General features: G+C 49.8%; 1 protein-coding gene across 4 annotated transcripts in view; it reads right to left on the reverse strand.

Moving 5' to 3' along the window:
- Window positions 1-3,919: 3,919 nt before the first annotated feature.
- The window catches only part of EPHB2 (EPH receptor B2), a 127,501-nt gene continuing 109,772 nt past the window's right edge, over window positions 3,920-21,648 (reverse strand). Inside the window, exons 7-16 of one of the 4 annotated variants that reach the window (XM_066606214.1) lie at window positions 19,522-19,684; window positions 19,331-19,439; window positions 16,700-16,815; window positions 14,148-14,270; window positions 13,812-14,059; window positions 10,975-11,190; window positions 10,465-10,614; window positions 9,775-9,968; window positions 8,784-8,939; window positions 3,920-6,807 (exon numbers count right to left, since the gene is read on the reverse strand). In XM_066606214.1, the coding sequence (XP_066462311.1) occupies window positions 6,699-6,807; window positions 8,784-8,939; window positions 9,775-9,968; window positions 10,465-10,614; window positions 10,975-11,190; window positions 13,812-14,059; window positions 14,148-14,270; window positions 16,700-16,815; window positions 19,331-19,439; window positions 19,522-19,684 (1,584 nt within the window). In that variant the 3' untranslated portion in view covers window positions 3,920-6,698. The remainder of the gene's footprint in view (window positions 6,808-8,783; window positions 8,940-9,774; window positions 9,969-10,464; window positions 10,615-10,974; window positions 11,191-13,811; window positions 14,060-14,147; window positions 14,271-16,699; window positions 16,816-19,330; window positions 19,440-19,521; window positions 19,685-21,648) is intronic. The other 3 variants (XM_066606217.1, XM_066606215.1, XM_066606216.1) reach the window with 3 other exon arrangements.

A 21,648-nucleotide genomic window follows, 5' to 3' on the forward strand; every position in this document is an offset into this window, starting at 1 on the left:
TGAAAGCTGTGATCTGATTGGTTGCTGTGAGCAGCAAGGACCATCTTATTGCTAGTTTTAATAAATGAAGCCCATTATGTCCCTCTGCTGACTGGGACGTTTTAAACCATCCAATCTGCTGAAGTGTTTGCCACGTTGTGACTTTAAGCTCCGGAGCCCCCAACCTACCTGGTGCCATTTGTAATATAAGTGCTGTCTTTTGCAGCAGAGACTTTTGGACCCCCACAAGCACCTCCTGGGTGCAGCTGATAGCTCGGCACCCCCTATAGTTATACATGTGACTGTCTGCACCCCTATAGCTTCACCTGTGACTGCTACCTCTGCACACTTTATAGCTACATCTGCGGCTGCCATGTCTGCACTAGGAAAATAAATCACTGATAGGGGCGACAATAAATTTACATATATTAACGAAGAATAAAGGGAGATAAAACCCACTTTATTGGAACTGTTAAAAACTAAAACACATAAGCGCAGTATATATATATATATTTTTGGACCAGTGGTGGGCGTAAATACCAAAAGAATGACTGTTATGGATAAACCCAGAGTCTTTATTATTTTTGTATTTACACCACTGGTCCATCTTGTAGGTGGAGAAGGTCTTATACACAGTGACCGGTACCCTTTTCGCCCCTTAGTTTCGACTAGGGCGATAAAGATGGAACGTCTTCGTGCGTTTGTCATTGTATGTCCCCATAAAAAAAAATACATATATATATATATACATATATATATATATATATACATATACACACACTGAGCTTATGTGCTTTAGTTTTTAATGGTTTCAATAAAGTTTTGGTTTTATCTACTGCTGTTCTCAGTTATAAGTCTACACTAGAGGTGCTACCTACCCATAACTTACTCTAGAGGACAGTGCTGTTATTTTTTTACTGGCTCTCAGAGAAGGTCCCCACCCCAGCATCTGCGCTGTGTGCAGTAAATGCAGGAACGCAGACACCAGGGGTGAGGATCTTCTCAGAGAGCTGCAGCAGCATCTGAAATAAGAGTTTCAGAGTGAGTTATAGCACTTGAAGACATGGTTGCTGCCTGGCCAGAGGTTCACGGATGGGAAAGGCACAAAAAGGGGCCCTGTTACGACTAGGGTCATTATAGGACACTGTCACTGCTGGGCCTTGGTTATTACTGTGGCAACTAATACTGGGGCCATTAAAGGGGACACAAATACTATTGTTGCCACCAAAGGGGGCCTTTTTACTACTGAGATAACTAAAGAAGACACGGTTATTACCTGGATTACTAATAGGGGCCCTATTACTACTGGAGCTACTGTAATAATGGATAAAAACATCCGTCATGATACGACACGCCCCTCACCTATACCCCTTTTCCCTTGGTTGGTATTTTTTGGTGATAGATGTCATAACCCTATTCTGCACCCTCTCTAGCTACGTCCCCGACTACAATCTCTGCCCCAGTCGCTGCCCTCCTATAGATACGCCTGCCAATAACTTCTGCACCGCTGTCTACAAGATCTGCCCACCGCCATCACCCCTGGCTATTTCTGTCCCCATATGGCTTCGGCCCCGGCTATAACCTCTGCAGTACCACAGCTACGCCCGTCAACATCTGCAAGCTGGCATCACTACATACCTGGCTGCTACTTCTGCCCCTTTAGTAATGTCTCTAAGACCTCTATACTTGCTGATAAATGAGTTAATGACTGTAGATCACTTTGTGCGCCTTCACTGCTACAATTCAGCCCCACCACTTATGTAATGGGGATTAGAAAACTTCATTCTCACGCAGCTTAGGCGTGCGCAGATTTGACTCTTCTATTGTGAGCTCTAGATACAGACGAGACGGGATAGACGGCAGTTCACAACCATAACTTCTCCATACAGGGTGAGGATTTCACTAGAATCGCCCAGATAAAAGGGAAACGTACTGTAAGATGAACGGCAGGGGGTATGTATGACAGCTCCCCCATCCTATGGGGGTGTCACACTGATATGTATATGGGGGGGGGGGGGGCGGGCGCATACGTGTAGGGTCCTTTGTGATTGATGATTTGTCAATGTTTGGATGAGCCAATGAAAAGCATTCTGCTGTCTGGAGATTTTTGCCCCGATGCCCATTGGCAGTTCTTGGGCATGTGTGTATTTTTGGGGAGACCTCACTGGTTCAAGCTGCAGCCCATACAGCACATTCAGAAAGTCTTCAGACGTTTCTTTTACATTTTAGGTTATGGCCTTGTGCAAATTAAAAAAAAAATATCACGTTTTCCCCCATCATTCTGCACTCAGGACCCCATAATGACAAAGTGACAACAGAACGGGAGAAAACTTTGTACATTTTTTAAAAATGAAAAACTACAGTTTTGCATTGACATAAGTATTCACACCCCGCACTCGGCACTTAGTTGAAGCCCCTTTGGCAGTGATTGCAGCCTCCAGTCTTCTTGGGGATGATGCCACAAGGTTTGCACATCTGGATTTGGGGGATTTCTGCCCTCTGTCAGGTTGGATGGGGGCCGGCTGTGGACAGCCATTGTCAGGTCTCTCCAGAGATGTCCCATTGGGTGCAGGGCTCTGGCTGGGCCACTCAAGGACATTCACAGAGTTGTCCTTAAGCCCCTCCTGTGTTGTCTTGGCTGGGGTCTTAGGGTGATTGTCCTGTTGGAAGGTGACCCTTTTTCCCAGTCTGAGGTCCTTGTACTCTGGATCAAGTTTTCATTATCAATGTACTTTGCTTCATTTAGCTTTCCATCCAACCTGACGGGTCTCCCCTCCCCCAGCATGATGCTCCACCACCAGGCTTCACTGTAGGGATTGAGCAGGTGATGAGCGGCGCCTGGTTTCCATCCACTCTGACTGGCCTCCCCTCCCCCAGCATGATGCTCCACCACCAGGCTTCACTGTAGGGATTGGGCCGGTGATGAGCGGCGCCTGGTTTCCATCCACCCTGACTAGTCTCCCCTCCCCCAGCATGATGCTCCACCAGGCTTCACTGTAGGGATTGGGCCGGTGATGAGCGGCGCCTGGTTTCCTCCAGACAAAACACTTAGAATTGAGACAAAAAAGTTCCATCTCGGTTTCATCAGACCAGAGAATCTTGTTTCTCACACTCTGAGGGTTCTTTAGATGCTTTTTGGTAACTCCAGGCTGGTTCCATGTCTCTTACTGAGGAGGTTTCTCTCTGGCCGCTCTGCCATAAAGCCCAGATTGATGGAGGCTGCAGTGATGGTCGACCTTCTGGAAGTTTCTCCCATCTGCACAGGATCTTTGGCACTCATCCAGTTTGGGAGTTGGCGGCTCTAGAAAGAGTCCTGGTTGTTGTTCCATGTCAGAATCATGGAGGCTGCTGGGCTCTTGGGAACTTTCAGGGTAGCAGAAATGTTTTTGTAGCTTCGCCTGATCTGTGCCTCCACACAATCCTGTCTCTGGGCTTTACACGCAGTTCTTTCCTCCTTATGGCTTGGTTAGGCTCTGACATGCATTATGAGCGATGATACCCAATATAGACAGAAGGTATGGAGGAGGGGGGAGCTTTTATGTCCAATCAACTGAACTTACCACAGATGACCCCAATCAAGGTATACAAACATCTCAAAAATAATCAAGAGAAATGGGAGGCCCTGAGAGCTAAATGTCATACCAAAGGGTGTGAATACTTATGTCAAATCAAAATGGTAGTTTTTCCATAAATAAAATAACAAAAAACAAAGATTTCTAACATTTTGTTGTCACTTCATCATTATAATGTACTGAGTGCAGAATGAGGGGGGAAACTTGAATATTTATTTTTAATTTGCACAAGGCCCCAACATAACACAATGTAATAAAACTGAAAGGGCGTGAAGACGTTCCGGATCCACTGTGCAACTTTTTTAGAGTTGAAGTGGAATATACATGAAGGTAACAGTAAATGGCGCAGAAATCACATAGAAAGACGCTTTTATAAACAAAGTATTTATTTCAGCTATTGACAAGAAGTTGCTTGGTGGTTTGCGCGGTGCTCGCATCATTGCGCTGATTTCCTGGGAAGGAGCGGCTGGACGGGACTCACAGTGTTGGCGTTTCTCATTGCTTGTGGGGTGGAGACCATGCTACACCTGACCGAGACCGGGAGGAGTTCCTGCACCTTGATTACACCTCTGATCCTGTATATGCTGGTGAGATTCTAGGAGAGGTCCAACCTTTATCCCCCCACCCCACCCCAAACCCAGGAGCTCAGATCGGATAGGAATAGACTCCAGCCGCTCACACGAGTCTCTGTAAACAGTCACTGCAAACAATGAGCTCTGACTGGAAGAAATCATGGCACAACAAACAGTTAATGGAAGGCTGTGGACCGGGCCGGAGGACCTGATGGTTCCGAGCTTATTCCCAGACACGCGTGTTCTCCTACACAGCAAACAAGATAAATAAGCAGAAACACGCGAGGACGTTCCTCCCTGCTCTGTCGCATCCCGGTTACATAACACATCACACAATGGAAGCACACGGCCTCCCCCCCATCGGCTGAGGAGATGCAGGAACAGATGTGAAGCGTTACGCTGGCCTTGCACACGTCGTCAGCGAGATCTGTTTGGACGTGCTCTACTTAGGCGGAAAGTGATAGGGGAATCACACCTATCTGCACCCCCGAACAAAGTGCCACTTCTTATACACCCCTCGAGAGAAGAAGCAGTGCCAACCTCAAGTAAGTGGGCCAACGCCAAGTATGGAAACCACTCCTCTACACAGGGTCAACGATGGGTATTGTCTGCCATCACATCTCATCACCCTGACCACCAGATGAAGACACGGCCTTCTGCCTCATTACTACACAAGTCGGTGGGCGCTAGTCTGTTTAACCCTATAGATGGGAAGGAAGGTGGAGTAACTGGAAACAAATCAATACAAAAGTACCGCACCCGTTGCTCCGTTCTAGGACTGTGTAATGACAATCACTTTCTTGGGTAACGTTCACTGGTGCCAAGGATGTAGAAACATGGAGCCCATAAGACCCCAACAGTCAGCCCCGTTGGGCACGGTACATACATGCCTGGCTCATGTCCCACACAAAGGCAACACGCATGTATCACACAAACACCAGAGCCCACAATCGTGGGACCAGAGCTCAATCTATACTAGGGAGTCTATCGAGAGAGAACGTGATTGTCACCAGCTACTGGTAGTTCTGTAGTAACAATGATAGCCTGAAATAATATTATCATGGTAACCGGTGTGATGGAGCTCTACCGAACGGTGGCACTACGTCTCACGGGTCAGCGCTCCTGCGAGACACTCGCCTAGTAGGAAGGAGACGTACACTCTCTGGAAGGAAGCATTCAATTCTTGCTGCATGCTACTTCATTATCCCACCCACAGCCCCCTGGTAAGAACAGAAAGAACTAACACAAATGCAACCATTTAATGTAGAAAAGTTCTAGACGGTGGTGAGGAACGTCCTTCAGATGAAGGCGACCTGAGATCCAGAGTCTCCCGCAGCTCGCCGGTCTCCTGAAGAACCAACCCTAGACTAAGCTGAAGGCATTGGCTGTGCTACACTCGTACCCATGGGGTTAATTTAGTCTTCCGTTCCTCACCAGTCAGAGCCACTGCACATCGGAAAAGCTTATATAATAAGCTGCACACAAGGTGAATGATGCAGGAATGAAGCACTCTGTGAGGGTGGCCATCTTCAGTCCGTCAGCCAATCACAAGTGAGATGATTGATGTGCGGAGGGTCAACTGTCCAGGTTTTTTTTTGTGATTTTTTTTTGTTTGTTTTGTTCTTATTTAAGCAATTTCAATTTTCGAGTACCGATATCCAAAAAACAATGTAAAAAAAAGTCATTTTTGTAAACAAAGAAACGGATTTCCAAACGACGACAACATTGACGACAAAGCGTGATTTTTTTTTTTTTTCTTTTTACACTTCAGAGTTTTGTCATAAAGTCTAAAATGGACTGACTGTACCGGGAGAGTCTTCTGAGAAAACATGGTGGGGTTGGCAAACGGTGAAGACGTCATCACCGAGGTTTGTGCACATGATATGGATCCAATGTCACTTGAGGTGCGCTCAGGGCTCGGAATGTGGGAGAGGGAAGGATTGCAAAAAAAAAACGTAGAACTCACAAAAACGATTTCAGGTTCGGCAGAAAGGAGTCATCCTTTTATTACAAACACTACAAGTCTCAGCGGCGTCTTCCTTTCCATGGAAATAGCCGACTTTTAAGTAATTCTTTTAACATCTTCAAGATGAAGAGTTTTATATTCTGAGATGGAGCAGGTCCATTTAATGGAAATAAATTCTTCGTGTCTCTCAGGTTTGTACCCTGGACGAATGGCGTAGAAGTTGTCCACATGCCACACTCTTGGTCAGGACTGTTGCTCTGCGTCGTGCAAGGAAAGCCCCTCATCCGTCTGTTGGTTTCAACACTTGAGCCGAGTTATTCAAGCCCTTTTCATGTCTCACTGCAAATTAACATTTGTACAAATCCAGGTCTAATGTTCCATAATTCTTCCTCCTATCACCCCAAGCCTGATCCTGAAGGCTTCCGAGGGAAGCTCCTGCTCTCAGAGTGGAACCACCAGGGTGGCTTCTGGGGACAACAAGCGGTCCTTTGTCCGTACCAGGTGCATTAGAGAAACTTCATTGTACCAAGAGGGGTTGGGACAGAGGGGAAGGCTCAGAACCCAAGTACATTAGGAAGTGTGAGGATGAGGAAGCACACGCCATTCTGATCAGACTTCTACCGACTGGATCTGGTTCATCTGTGCTCGCATCACCTGAATGCTGTTGAGGATTTTCTTCTGGTGACCGGCTAAAGTTACCCCAACCCGAAGGATGTCTCTGTAAAAAAAAAAGAAGACAATTAGTAATGACTCCTTCAACGCCCCGATCTGAACGCAGAATTATGGACCTTCTTGAGCTCATCAATCAAATGCCCTTCGGCCACACAAGGTCCAGGAGAGAGCTCCATCTGTTACATCAACCATTAGATCTAGAATGTTCCTGTTTGGCCCAGACCATGGCCGGCCTTAGCTACAATGCATTTAGAAAGTCTTAAGACAAGAGAATCCTGGTGGGTCGGCGGCTCTAGGAAGAGTCCAGGTTGTTGTTCTTCCATGCAAGAATTATGGAGGTCGCTGGGCTATAGGTAACTTTCAGTGCAGCAGAAATGTTTTTGTAGCCTTCGCCGTATCTGTGCCTCTACAGGCAGTACTTTCCTCCTCGTGGATTGGCTCTGATATGCATTGTGAGCTGTGAGACCTTTTATAGACAGGGCAGCCGTTTATGGCCATTCTACTGAATTTACCACAGGTGACTCCAATCAAGGTGTAGAAACATCTCAGAGATGACCAAGAGAAATGGGGGACCCCAGAGCTAAAGATGAAGTGTCCTACCAGAGGGTGTGAATACTTATGGCAAAGCAAAATGCTACTTTTTCATTTTTATAAAATCATGAAGATTTCTCCCATTCTGTTGTCACTTTGTCACTATTGGGTATTGAGTGCAGAACGAAGGGGAAAAAATGGATTTGTTTTCAAATTTGCACAAGACTGCAACAAAACAAAATGTAAAGTAAGTGTCCGGGTGTGGAGCGTTTCCAAATGCATTGTATGTGCAACCCGTGCAGTCACACAGGAGGACGTAGGCTGGGAACGATCGTCTCCTTAGGTCCGTCCAGACAGATGATCATCCTCCTCCGTGTGGCAGCATTTTGTGGAGCTGCGTGAATCATCCCCTTTTTGGCTCGGTTTCCTCCTCTCTGATGTTCGGAGCTGCCGCTGTTAGCCCATCAGCAACAAACTTGCTCAGTTTTCCTACTGGGTTTATGTACTGAGCTTGGTTCTGGTGCTGTATCCATGTTATAAGATTGGTTCTGCTATTGTATATGGTTTTGGGGCTGCATTTATGGACTGAACTTGGCTCTGGTGCCACATTTATGTTTATGAGCTTGGTTCTGGTATTGTATCTATCTAATCACTGAGCTGTTCTGCTGTCAGTATGCTGCTATCGAAATACAGACTGCCTTGATTTTTATGATGTGAGAGCAGCCAAAAACATTCTACACAGGGTGCCATCCAAACTAAATCGGGCACTGGGACAGATTATAAAGTCACGCCTATAGAGGTCAAGATGTGACGCCTGTAAATACATACATTATTTTCTGTTTCTGCTACGATTGGTTGTGGTCACAGGTACCAGATCCGGGGATCAGAGTTTTCACTAAAGTCAAAGGGGGGGGGGGAAGCCTAAAGTCTAAACTTCTGCAGAATCCTTTACTTTTGATAAGCGCCCGCCCCGGGGTCACCCGCTGCTCTGTGTAGTGGAGGCGGCCGGGCAGCTTCACATATAGCCGTATGTTCTGCTAATGAGCCCGCAGCCAGTCCCACCCACCAGAACGACTGACAGCCTTGCCTGGTCCTCCTCTACCGGCTCCTGCCAGAGGATTTTGCTGTGACCTGTGTCCGTTGACTCTCTCTTTACACCGAGAGGCGTCTCCTTAATCCCGGAGGAATTCTTCATCCGACAGGTCTGGAGATGCTCATCACACAATCCACAGAAGATACAAGAGGCCCCGGCTCAGCTGCCTGTTTGTTCGCCTGCAGGGCTCATCCCTCACAAGGGGAAAGTAAATATTGGTTCATTGCACACAATGGAGTCAGGCTGGCTGGATCCCATGGCATTCTTCAGCAGGACGTGCAGCACCGTATGGCGCTGTTACATAGGACGCCGCGACTTCATGCATAGAAGTGCCAGCTGGGAATCTCACAGGTCAAGGCCCCAAATCAGACACCCCACTCAGCCCTGTCATTACTTACTCCATGATCATTTGTGACACCACATCGAAGGACGTGAATCCGGCATTGGCAAAACTCTCCTTGTATTGACCCATCTTGATGGCATCCAGCCACTCGTCCACGGTGTTGAAGCTGGTGTAATCAGGGACTGTGCGGTCCAGGAGAGGGAGAGTCACTCTGTAAGACAAGAGTCCGGATGAGCAAGAAGACCACAGCCGAGGGGTCAGCACATATCTGCGTCCTCAGGTCCTTACGGGCAGAGTTATTCCACAAGAACGTTGCAGAATTTGCTTTCTTGCAGAATATTCAGCTCCAAAATCTGCATTGCAAACTCAGATTTTGATGTGGAGTGAAAAGGACCGAATTCTGCCGGCAATTCCAAGTAGAAATCCGCATTTAGATGTCAAATTCGGAAACGTTCATATGGAATAATTCCACCCGTGTAAAAGCACCCCAAGCCAAAGAAACATGTTATTTCAGTTTATTGCTGCACCCTCCCTTACAGAACGGCGGGGCTCTTATGCCATGGGTCTCTCATCAACCATATACTAGAAGGACCCCGATTGGACAGCTGATGGGTGGGAGCGTTACATGCTATCCCGTCACCTATGGAGGGTTTTGCACCTGGTACGTTGCACAGATGTCGGGGTGATAGCTGCACTCCCGCTGTTTTCTGCTGATGTTATCCCATGAGCTCCTGTCATCATCTACTCATATGAACCATTTACTGCGGTCTGTAGGGACTTCCGCATCTCCGTGAGCAAAATTTGTAGCAAATGTTTAAATGGCTTCCTATTTATCTGCATAGAGCATCACTTCCTGTGCACCCCAAAGGGCCTCGGAGGCGGCTGCCCATGTAATGTCATCATCATCATGCCAGGGAAATGCCAAGAGATAAGGGCCATCACCAATAACCAGGCATTACCCGCCCCCTACCACAGTGAAGCCAAAAGCCCTCTACCTAAAAAAACCTCCCCAAGATGAACCACGCCTGGTAAACAGAAGATCATACCCGGACGAGAGAGGTGCCACGGCTTTCAGACTGTTGGGATTACGGATCATCTTGTCCAAGGTGTTGACTATTTGGCCAAATTTGGGCCGGTGGTTTCTGTCCTTTTGCCAACAGTCCAGCATGAGTTGATGGAGTGCATTGGGGCAATCCATGGGAGGTGGAAGGCGGTAATCCTGCTCAATAGCGTTTATAACCTGCAATATAAGAAGAGGAGACGTGGTATGAAGGCGTATTGGGGGTAGCCTTGCCTAATCTCTAGGCCAGCAGATACACGGGGCTGCGATGAATAAGGACCGTCTGCCATGTGTCCTCCGGCATCACCCACCATGAGCGGGGCAAGCACAAGCCAAGCGAGGCGCGAGGTAACAGGGATTTGTCCTCTGCTCTTAATTTGTGAACAATAGGATGACTGGGGGATTCAGCGGGAAGTGCAGAGACCGTTCCTGTTATTCAGCGCCGCCGTCTACCTGACACCTCAAGGTCACCATGTTAATTGTCCATCAATGCTGGGATACAGAATCTGAAGGGAGCGGGCATGGAGCGTTTAATGAAGGCAGCAAAGAGCAATTAACCCAAGTCCAGTCCAGATTAAAGCCATCTGACTCTCTTCTGAATCATCTGTCGTATACAAATGGTTTCAGCCCTCGCCTCCCCTCCCCCGCCCTTTGGCGCCACTGTGCCGTCACTTACGTCTTGGTTCGTCATATCCCAGTAGGGTCTCTCCCCGTAAGACATCACTTCCCACATGACGATGCCGTAGCTCCAGACGTCGCTGGCGGATGTAAACTTCCTATACTGGATGGCCTCGGGGGCCGTCCACCGGATGGGAATCTTTCCTCCCTGTAAGACAGAATAGCAGGTCACAAGTCTGCGAAGAGGAGTCAAAAATGATGAAGCGTGAATTACAGACCGGGGAGCGGGTAGTGTCCTAATCAATAGGGACGAGCTGCTGGAATCGGGATGGTGATGGTAGACCCTGAGTGTTTACAGGACCCCCCATTTATTATACCGTACGGGGCCCATTCACACCCCCTGGAGGAAGACGGCCTCTTTAACAGAAACTTGGGGAAATCCTAAAACAGGTAGAAATCCTCCCTCTCCATGGATAGATCTGCAGATGGGGTCTGTACCTTAAGACGAGCGGTATAAGCTCCATTAGAGCCGAGTCTCATGGTGATCGGGGTCATAATCATCACTCACCAAGGCGCTGGTGTATGTCGGGTCTGATGTATCATCTTCCAGGAAGCGAGACAAGCCAAAGTCGGAGACTTTACACACCAGGTTACTGTTCACCAGGATGTTACGAGCCGCTAAGTCCCGGTGGACGTAGTTCATATCAGCCAAGTACTTCATGCCGGCAGCGATGCCCCTCAGCATGCCCACCAGCTGGATGACCGTGAACTGCCCGTCATTTTGCTGCAAAGTGAAGAATAAAAACATAAATGTTTCCAATGTGACTATCATAAAACACTCACACGGCCGCAGCGGGAACAGGTTCTACAGGCGCATCTCCACAACAGGGGAATCGGACGCTACAGATGCATTACCGCAGCAGAAACAGACACCACGGATCCATTGCCATACCTCCGAGAGCAGAGTCACAGACCCATCGTAGCAGCGGCGCCGGATGCTACAGACCCATTGCCACAGAACGGTACACAACCATTGTTACAGCGGTGGTGCAGGTCACTACACATCCATATCAACAATAGTAGAGAAGCTACATGCTACAATTCCATCGTCACAGCAGTAGCAGAGCCAGAAACTACAATCCCCGTGCCACAGCAGTAGCAGAGCCGGATTCTGCAACCCCAGTGCCATAGCAGTAGCAGAACCGGACACTGCAATCCCCGTGCCACAGCAGTAGCAGAGCCGGACGCTGCAATCCCCGTGCCACAGCAGTAGCAGAGCCGGACGCTGCAATCCCCGTGCCACAGCAGTAGCAGAGCCGGACGCTGCAATCCCCGTGCCACAGCAGTAGCAGAGCCGGACGCTGCAATCCCCGTGCCACAGCAGTAGCAGAGCCGGACGCTGCAATCCCCGTGCCACAGCAGTAGCAGAGCCGGACGCTGCAATCCCCGTGCCACAGCAGTAGCAGAGCCGGACGCTGCAATCCCCGTGCCACAGCAGTAGCAGAGCCGGACGCTGCAATCCCCGTGCCACAGCAGTAGCAGGGCCGGACACTGCAATCCCCGTGCCACAGCAGTAGCAGAGCCGGACACTGCAATCCCCGTGCCACAGCAGTAGCAGAGCCGGACGCTGCAATCCCCGTGCCACAGCAGTAGCAGAGCCGGACACTGCAATCCCCGTGCCACAGCAGTAGCAGGGCCGGATTCTGCAACCCCAGTGCCATAGCAGTAGCAGAACCGGACACTGCAATCCCCGTGCCACAGCAGTAGCAGAGCCGGACGCTGCAATCCCCGTGCCACAGCAGTAGCAGAGCCGGACGCTGCAATCCCCGTGCCACAGCAGTAGCAGAGCCGGACGCTGCAATCCCCGTGCCACAGCAGTAGCAGAGCCGGACGCTGCAATCCCCGTGCCACAGCAGTAGCAGAGCCGGACGCTGCAATCCCCTTGCCACAGCAGTAGCAGAGCCGGACACTGCAATCCCCGTGCCACAGCAGTAGCAGAGCCGGACGCTGCAATCCCCGTGCCACAGCAGTAGCAGAGCCGGACGCTGCAATCCCCGTGCCACAGCAGTAGCAGGGCCGGACACTGCAATCCCCGTGCCACAGCAGTAGCAGAGCCGGACACTGCAATCCCCGTGCCACAGCAGTAGCAGAGCCGGACGCTGCAATCCCCGTGCCACAGCAGTAGCAGAGCCGGACACTGCAATCCCCGTGCCACAGCAGTAGCAGGGCCGGACGCTGCAATCCCCGTGCCACAGCAGTAGCAGGGCCGGACACTGCAATCCCCGTGCCACAGCAGTAGCAGAGCCGGACACTGCAATCCCCGTGCCACAGCAGTAGCAGAGCCGGACACTGCAATCCCCGTGCCACAGCAGTAGCAGAGCCGGACGCTGCAATCCCCGTGCCACAGCAGTAGCAGAACCGGACGCTGCAATCCCCTTGCCACAGCAGTAGCAGGGCCGGACACTGCAATCCCCGTGCCACAGCAGTAGCAGGGCCGGACACTGCAATCCCCGTGCCACAGCAGTAGCACAGCCGGACGCTGCAATCCCATGCCACAGCAGTAGCAGAGCCGGACACTGCAATCCTCGTGCCACAGCAGTAGCAGGGCCGGACACTGCAATCCCCGTGCCACAGCAGTAGCAGAGCCGGACACTGCAATCCCCGTGCCACAGCAGTAGCAGAGCCGGACACTGCAATCCCCGTGCCACAGCAGTAGCACAGCCGGACACTGCAATCCCCGTGCCACAGCAGTAGCAGAGCCGGACACTGCAATCCCCGTGCCACAGCAGTAGCAGAGCCGGACACTGCAATCCTCGTGCCACAGCAGTAGCAGGGCCGGACACTGCAATCCCCGTGCCACAGCAGTAGCACAGCCGGACGCTGCAATCCCATGCCACAGCGGTAGCAGAGCCGGACACTGCAATCCCCGTGCCACAGCAGTAGCAGAGCCGGATGCTGCAATCCCGTGCCACAGCAGTAGCAGAGCCGGACACTGCAATCCCCGTGCCACAGCAGTAGCAGAGTCGGACGCTCCAATCCCGTGCCACAGCATTAGCAGAGCCGGACGCTCCAATCCCGTGCCACAGCAGTAGCAGAGCCGGACGCTCCAATCCTGGCGCCACAGCAGCATTGGAGCCGGACACTTACAATTTGCTACGGACCCATCAATGCAGTGGAGCCAGACAATACAATCCCATAGCCACCGCAGCAGTGCAGAGAGAAGCTACAGAGCTGTGGCCACAGCAGCAGTGGAGTCGGATGCTACAAACGTATTGCTGCAGCAGTGGAGGCGGATGCTACAGACCCATCAATACAGCAGTGGATCCCGACACTACAGATCCATCACATCTCAGGGGCCGGGCGCTACAGACCGGTGCCTACACCCTATATCATTGTGTCCCTTACCCGGAGGAAGGAGTCCAGGGATCCATTCTCCATGAACTCCGTAATGATCATGACCGGTGAGCTCTTGGTAACCACTCCTTCCAGATGGATAACATTGGGATGATCAAACTGCCCCATGATGCTGGCCTCACTGAGGAAGTCTCTCCTCTGCTTCTCCGTGTATCCGGACTTCAGAGTCTTGATGGCCACAAACATTTCTCTCTTTCCTGGAAGCTTCAGGTGTCCGCTACAAACTTCACCAAACTCCCCTACGGGAAAGGAAAAAGTGGTGTCAGACGCTCCCACGCTGCTCCCTGCATGAAGCCACCCCAACACACGGCCAGATTGGGCACTTACCTGCTCCAATCACCTGCTCAATTTTCACACAGGAAATGTCAATTTCTTTGGCAAATTCGCGGACGGCCTCATTGGGATCTTCATATGTAAAAGGATCTATGTAAATTTTCATTCCCGGGGTCACTGTTGTGGGAAAACAAGATCTGAGAGACTTGCCGAGGGGATAAACATAAAGGGTGAGATGAGGAAGGTGGAACAGGCAAAGAAAAAGCAGAGAAGATGAGAAAAAGGCATAACAGGTGGAGGAAAACAAGGAAAAGGTAACCATTAAAAACTGACGTTTACTAGATCTCCCTAAGAATACCAAAAAGTAATAAACCCACTGGAATTTGCCAAAACACAAAAACATCAAGGGTAGGAAACCGAGGTCCCTCCATACTGCAGCCTGCTGTAAGCACCTATATATACAAGTAGCACAGCCGCCCTAACAAGGGCGATCCCATGCCGGAATCTAGCTGCCCTCACCCTGATATCAATTATTGTAGGGTGCGAAGTGGCTGCCAACTCAGGAACAGTAAATGTAATTTAACCACTAATGATAATAGTGATAGCTCAACATAACCTAAAATAATTAGAGTCTATATCCCCTAATTGCTTTATATAGGTTGGTACATGGGGTATATTATAAATAAAGACCTATACTAAAGATACACCTCATATATAGTTTGGTATGACCTATACAAGTTACGTACGCTCTATATTTAAACTACATGATATTTATAGATAGGCATTTGGGGGGTATTAGGTCACCCCCAAAAAAGAAGGACTCCTATAGATTTGTGTCCTGTGGGTTTATTTTTGGTATTTTATGGAAATGTAATAAGAGTGAGTTTTTAATACCGTCATACTGTGATGTATTCTGATTTTGGCCTTCTGATTCAGATATGTGGTTTATGGATAGCCGCTCTGTCATCCAAGGAATAGATGAGGAAAAGGTGGAGATGAGAAGAGGATGGAGAAGGTGGAGGAAAAGGAGAGGATGAAGGTAGAGGAGACCAAGGAAAAAGTAAGTAAAAAGGTGGAAGAGTTGAGGACAGGATGGAAAAAAAACAAGAAAAGGTAAAGAAGAAGGTGGAGGAGACCAAGGAATAGGCGACAAAGCACGTAAAGGAGACGAGAAGAGGATGGCAAAGAAAGTATGAGGGAGAGAGAGAAGACAAGGAGAAGGTGAGGTAGGTGGTGGAAGAGATGGGAAAAAGGTGGAGACAAAGAAAGGGTGAGGAAGAAGGTGGAGGAGACAAGTAAAATGTGAGGAAGAAGGTGGAGGAGACAAGGAAAATGTGAGGAAGAAGGTGGAGACAAGGAAAATGTGAGGAAGAAGGTGGAGGAGACAAGAAAACGGTGAGAAAGAAGGTGGAGGAGACAAGGAAAATGTGAGGAAGAAGGTGGAGGAGACAAGGAAAAATGTGAGGAAGAAGGTGGAGGAGACAAGGAAAAATGTGAGGAAGAAGGTGGAGGAGACAAGGAAAATGTGAGGAAGAAGGTGGAGACAAGGAAAATGTGAGGAAGAAGGTGGAGGAGACAAGAAAACGGTGAGAAAGAAGGTGGAGGAGACAAGGAAAATGTGAGGAAGAAGGTGGAGGAGACAAGGAAAAATGTGAGGAAGAAGGTGGAGGAGACAAGGAAAAATGTGAGGAAGAAGGTGGAGGAGACAAGGAAAATGTGAGGAAGAAGGTGGAGGAGACAAGGAAAATGTGAGGAAGAAGGTGGAGACAAGGAAAACGGTGAGAAAGAAGGTGGAGGAGACAAGAAAACGGTGAGAAAGAAGGTGGAGGAGACAAGGAAAATGTGAGGAAGAAGGTGGAGGAGACAAGGAAAAATGTGAGGAAGAAGGTGGAGGAGACAAGGAAAATGTGAGGAAGAAGGTGGAGGAGACAAGGAAAATGTGAGGAAGAAGGTGGAGGAGACAAGGAAAATGTGAGGAAGAAGGTGGAGGAGACAAGAAAACGGTGAGAAAGAAGGCGGAGAAGCTAACAAGAGGGTGGAGGATAATAGAAGGCAAGGAAGCTGCAAGAGGAGAAGAAAAGGCTTGAAGAAAGTGAAGGAGACAAGGAAAAGAAGAGGAAAAGTGAGGATGGCTGGAAAAGAGAAAAGACAAGGGTGCCGGAGTCTGAAAGAGCAGAATTACACGGCAGAGGAGACAGGAGAAAAGTCTGGACAACGTAAAGATGTAGTGGAGGCCTCAGAGGATAAGATGAAGTTGATTGAGAGAAAACTTGCACAATGGTGAGCAGGCGATGCAAAGGAGATCTACCATGGAGTGTACTATGATCGGCACATGAGCCTTGTAGGGGTCGGTGCACCCATCCCCCGACCTCTTCCCCTTTATTTTGTTGGGAAACCATCACCAATAATTAATGGATGGCAGATCTGGCCATAGCTTATTCCATCCATACAGATCCGATAGAGCAGATCATCCCCACGGTATCCACGCTACACGGTAGGGAGGAGCTGGGTGGGATGGCGCACGCTCAGGGACCCACGGGTGACAGATGGGTGTTATGATTTAGTGAACACGTTACAACTTTAAAAGGAACAAATAACCAACGAACCAACGAGAGAACGAGCCCCTAGCACTGGTGAAGGCAGACGGTACGTACTGTGGCCACTGGTATAATGCTGCAGTTTGTCCGTGTATTCAGAGTCTGCTCTCTCAAATCCTCGTCTTCTGGAAAAAAGACAAACCGTAGTTAATCCAGCTACCAAACAACTACTACTCCCATCAGATTGTAATATAGGCCTGCCTATATTACCATCTATACAAGAATCACATGCTTAGCCTGGAAGGGATGTGGGGTACAGCTACAGTTGTGGTGAACCTTCTTGTCCCCCTTATTGTTTAGTATAAGAAATAAGCTGATATGGAGTAACTTTGTATCATTGGAGGATTTAAAAGCATTTCCAAATACATTGAATGAACAGGTTTCCTGTCGCTATATATGAGAAACTAGCTGATATACCCGGCTTCGCCCGAGTTAATTTGGTACTGGTGTTTATCTGGTGTTCACATGGAAAATCTTATGAAGTCGTGGTTACTTTAGATACCGGAAAAAGATATGTTCACCATTTTGCATAGTTCTCTGCGTTACCCAGAAAACACCACGTGGAGGAAACCATGCGACGTTTCCTTTATATAAAATGACATCAGGAAGTGAGAGAATTAGATTCCGTACATACAATTTGGACACTAATTCTTTTGCACTTAGAATTGAATAATGGAGTTGGGACCCATTAGCTTTTCCTATGTATGACATAATCAATGCTCGTGCCAAATTTCACTCTTCTATGACACCGGAAAGTGAGATAATTAGATTCCGTACGTAAAATTTGGATGCTAATTCTTTTGTGCATAGTATTGAATAATCGTGTTGGGACCCATTAGCTTTTCCTATTTATGACATAATCAATGCTCGGGCCAAATTTTAAGTTTCTATGACATTGGGAAGTGACAGATTTATATTACGTACGTAAAATATCGACGCCAATTCTTTTGCGCTAGAATTGAATAATCGAGTTGGGACCCAATTACTTTTCCTATTTTGGAGATAATCTATGCTCGTGCCAAATTTCATGTTTCTACGACATCGGGAAGTTGGAGAACTTTTGGCGAGTCAGTCAGTCAGTGAGTCAGTCAGTAAGTGAGTGAGTCAGTGAGGGCTTTCGTCTTTATATATATATAGACAAAGAATGACCCTGGTGTCTGACACGGGCAGGACGATCCTGGTGTCTGACACGGATGCTGTGTCGTAATGCTGAGGTCTTTGGAGATAGTCTGCGTATGCTTGGTGACAGTAGCATTTCTGCTTGGCTCGGACAGCTCTTGTCTTTGCCGTTGTGAATAAGGAACAGAGAATAAAACCTTAAAGGGGTTTTCCAGTGAGAATACAATTGATGACCTATTCTCAGAACAGAGGGGAAATTGAAGGTGCAGACAGCACGGCCTACCGCCGTATTCGGCTGGACAGGAAAAAAATGCAACAGCCACAAACAGAGGAGCTGATCCAAGGAGATCCTCAAGATATCCACAGGAAGAAGCATAGGAAAAAATGTGCTACACTTTGGAACGCACGGGATGGAGAACGATCCAGTGCGCATGAGGTCAGCTGACACGGAGTCATGTGACTAGGACGCCAGTATGTCGCGGGATACAGCGCATGCGCAGATGCAGACACATAGACGCCGCTTATAGCAGCCGGTCGCCATGACATTCCGGCATACAGGTATTGATGGGTTATCATCTTTTTCACATCATCTTTTATTAATGATTTTAGGTGTTCGCCTATATAAGTGTCTGTGAAGGTTTTGTATTTGAAAAGGACTGGCAGTAGCTGAAACGTAATATCTGTCTGTGCTTTTGGGGAAGAATAAAGAACACGTGCATTGCACCTTTGGTGCTGCCACTCCGATGCTTCTTTCTATTCTCAGGACAGGTCATCAATAGTTGATCGGCTGGGGTCCGTCGCTTGGGACCTTGACCGATCAGCTGAGCGGGTGCATGCTGTCAGCGGCACACATACACAAAGGTCGGAGCTGAAGCAGCGGAAGTCTACGCACCGACCTCTGTGTAGTGGCGGGCGCTTGTAACTGCAGGCACTGCTCTCATTGAAATGAATGCAAGCTGTGCTGCAGTTACAAGTGCCGGCCACTACACTGAGGTCGGCGTAAAGACGTCCGCTGCCTCCGCTCCAACCTCTGTGTATTTGCTGCGCTGACAGCATGCGCCAGCTCAGCTGATCGGCTGGGGTCCAAGTGACGGACCTCAACCGATCAACTATTGATGATCCACCCTAAGGACAGGTCATCAATAGTATTCTCCCTGGAAAACCCCTTTAAGCACCAAAGCCATTCTTGGGCCAAATACAAATGAAAGGGCAGCAGGGCTCGTCTGAGCGCGGTGCTCGCTCGTCGGTTTCTGGCTCTGCTCAGAGTTGTAACGGCTCTATAAAAATTCTATACACTGCTCCGCTTGCCGATGACAGCCGGACGGGCACAGTGCTCAGATGAGCGCCTCTGCCCGTTCGTTTTGGCGTTTGATGGAGGTCTCAACACCCGGACCCAAATGATCAAAACTTCTGAAAAGTTTTTAAAAAGTTTGGGGGTGCCAAGAACGTTGACCACAGCTGTGCCGAGTGTCCACTTCCGATGCGGGTCTGGACAGACAGATGACATATACGCTACTCTACCTATTGCAGACGATGATGATGACAACCAGAGCGATGAGGAAGACCAGACCGGCAGCCGAGGAGCCGATAATCAGTGGAAGCTTTTCCTGGAAGCTGCTCTGATACTCAGCTGTAATAAAGAGGTTTGCCGTTATCCGCGGCCGCAGGCGATACGAATGACAAGCACAATCCATATTCCGCTCAGCACTCACCTTCCGTCATGGTCTGGAAATACATCTTGCCGCTGTATCTGCCATATCCAGCCACAGTCCGCGCTCTCACCTGAAAGACGTATATGGTGCCCGCCTTCAGGCCGGACACAACCACAGTGTTGGTCGGACTCTTCACCACCGAGGAGTTGTGTTCTGTCAGATCCTGCAAATGCACAAACATGGAGGCTTACTGGAGGCTCCGCCACATTCCTGCCTGCAGCGTGACGGCAGAAGGAAGACAATAAGAACGTCACCTGCCCATCATGAAACCCTTCACAGTAATATTTTAACAGGTGCTGGGGAAGTCATGCAGAAAACCCAGGAGCCGCTAGTGCATGCCCAACCCCTAAGGGCACCAGGTGAGCGCTTAACATTCCTACCTCCAAGTGAGGTGAAGTCATCTAAGGGGCACTGCTGCCAAATGGGCACTAAGATCTGACAGACAAGTAGTAATGGGGACGGGACCCTAGACACAAATTGCAAATCAGCCATAGCTGGCATCAGGACCTTGAACAGACTGAGCTAGAGGGCAATGACAGAAGCGGGTGAGTAGTGGGCACTGCGAGTAGCAGGTCTTCGTAATGGACATGGTAAGTAGTGGGCACTGTGCGTAATGGGCACTGAGTTATTGACAGCAAGTAATCTACTCTGAGTTGTGGGTAGCAGGCTCTAAAAAATGGACACACTAGCGAGCCCTACTGGTAGTGGGCACAGTGAGTAGCGGAACCGAGTTGTGGGCACTACAAGGAGTGGGCATCAGATAATGTTACTGCTGTAACTCACCTGTGGTATAGAAGAACAGGTTGTGCCAGCATCTCCACACAGATACCAGAGCTTACCTACGTTTCATGGCTGCAGCATTAGTGATTCCTGTAGGCAGCTGGCACTGGGTAAGGCAGCATTCACACAAGTGTATATTTGACATGAGTGTCCTGGCCCAATCGTTAGTCTACTGACCCAAACTCACAGAGTCATAGATCCCCAGAATACTGGGAGTTCAGGTCAGTAGACTCGTAATCGGGCTAGGACACGTGTCCTTAGTATGGGCACAAAACCACAGCTGCAATAAACTCATGTGATTGTGGCCTAACGGACACCCTGAGTAGCGGGCACTGTGGGTAGCAGACGCTGAGCAGCGGGCCCTGTGGGTAGCAGACGCTGAGCAGGGGGCACTGTGGGTAGCAGACGCTGAGCAGGGGGCACTGTGGGGCAGCAGACGCTGAGCAGGGGGCACTGTGGGGCAGCAGACGCTGAGCAGGGGGCACAGTGGGGCAGCAGACGCTGAGCAGGGGGCACTGTGGGGCAGCAGATGCTGAGCAGGGGGCACTGTGGGGCAGCAGATGCTGAGCAGGGGGCACTGTGGGTGGCAGATGATGAGCAGTGAGCACTGTGGGTGGCAGATGATGAGCAGCGGGCACTGTGGGGCAGCAGACGCTGAGCAGTAGGCACTGTGGGTGGCAGACGCTGAGCAGTGGGCACTGTGGAGCAGCAGACGCTGAGCAGCGGGCACTGTGGAGCAGCAGACGCTGAGCAGCGGGCACTGTGGAGCAGCAGACGCTGAGCAGCGGGCACTGTGGGGCAGCAGACGCTGAGCAGTGGGCACTGTGGAGCAGCAGACGCTGAGCAGCGGGCACTGTGGGGCAACAGACGCTGAGCAGCGGGCACTGTGGGGCAGCAGATGCTGAGCAGGGGGCACTGTGGGGCAGCAGACGCTGAGCAGGGGGCACTGTGGGGCAGCAGACGCTGAGCAGGGGGCACTGTGGGGCAGCAGACGCTGAGCAGGGGGCACTGTGGGGCAGCAGACGCTGAGCAGGGGGCACTGTGGGGCAGCAGACGCTGAGCAGGGGGCACTGTGGGGCAGCAGACGCTGAGCAGGGGGCACTGTGGGGTAGCAGACGCTGAGCAGCGGGCACTGTGGGGCAACAGATGCTGAGCAGTGGGCACTGTAGGGTAGCAGACGCTGAGCAGGGGGCACTGCAGCTGTACGTGGTATAGAAGGCGTTGTGCCAGCGTCTATGGACTGATAACAGACCGTACCGCTGTTGGTGGAGGCGGCCATTATCTGCTGCTCTACATGCTTCTATTCCTGGTTACGCTGCGCTATTCTGGGAGAGGAGCCGGGTCGTC

Source organism: Eleutherodactylus coqui, chromosome 6 (genome assembly GCF_035609145.1).
Source record: "Eleutherodactylus coqui strain aEleCoq1 chromosome 6, aEleCoq1.hap1, whole genome shotgun sequence".
NCBI lineage: Eukaryota > Metazoa > Chordata > Amphibia > Anura > Eleutherodactylidae > Eleutherodactylus > Eleutherodactylus coqui.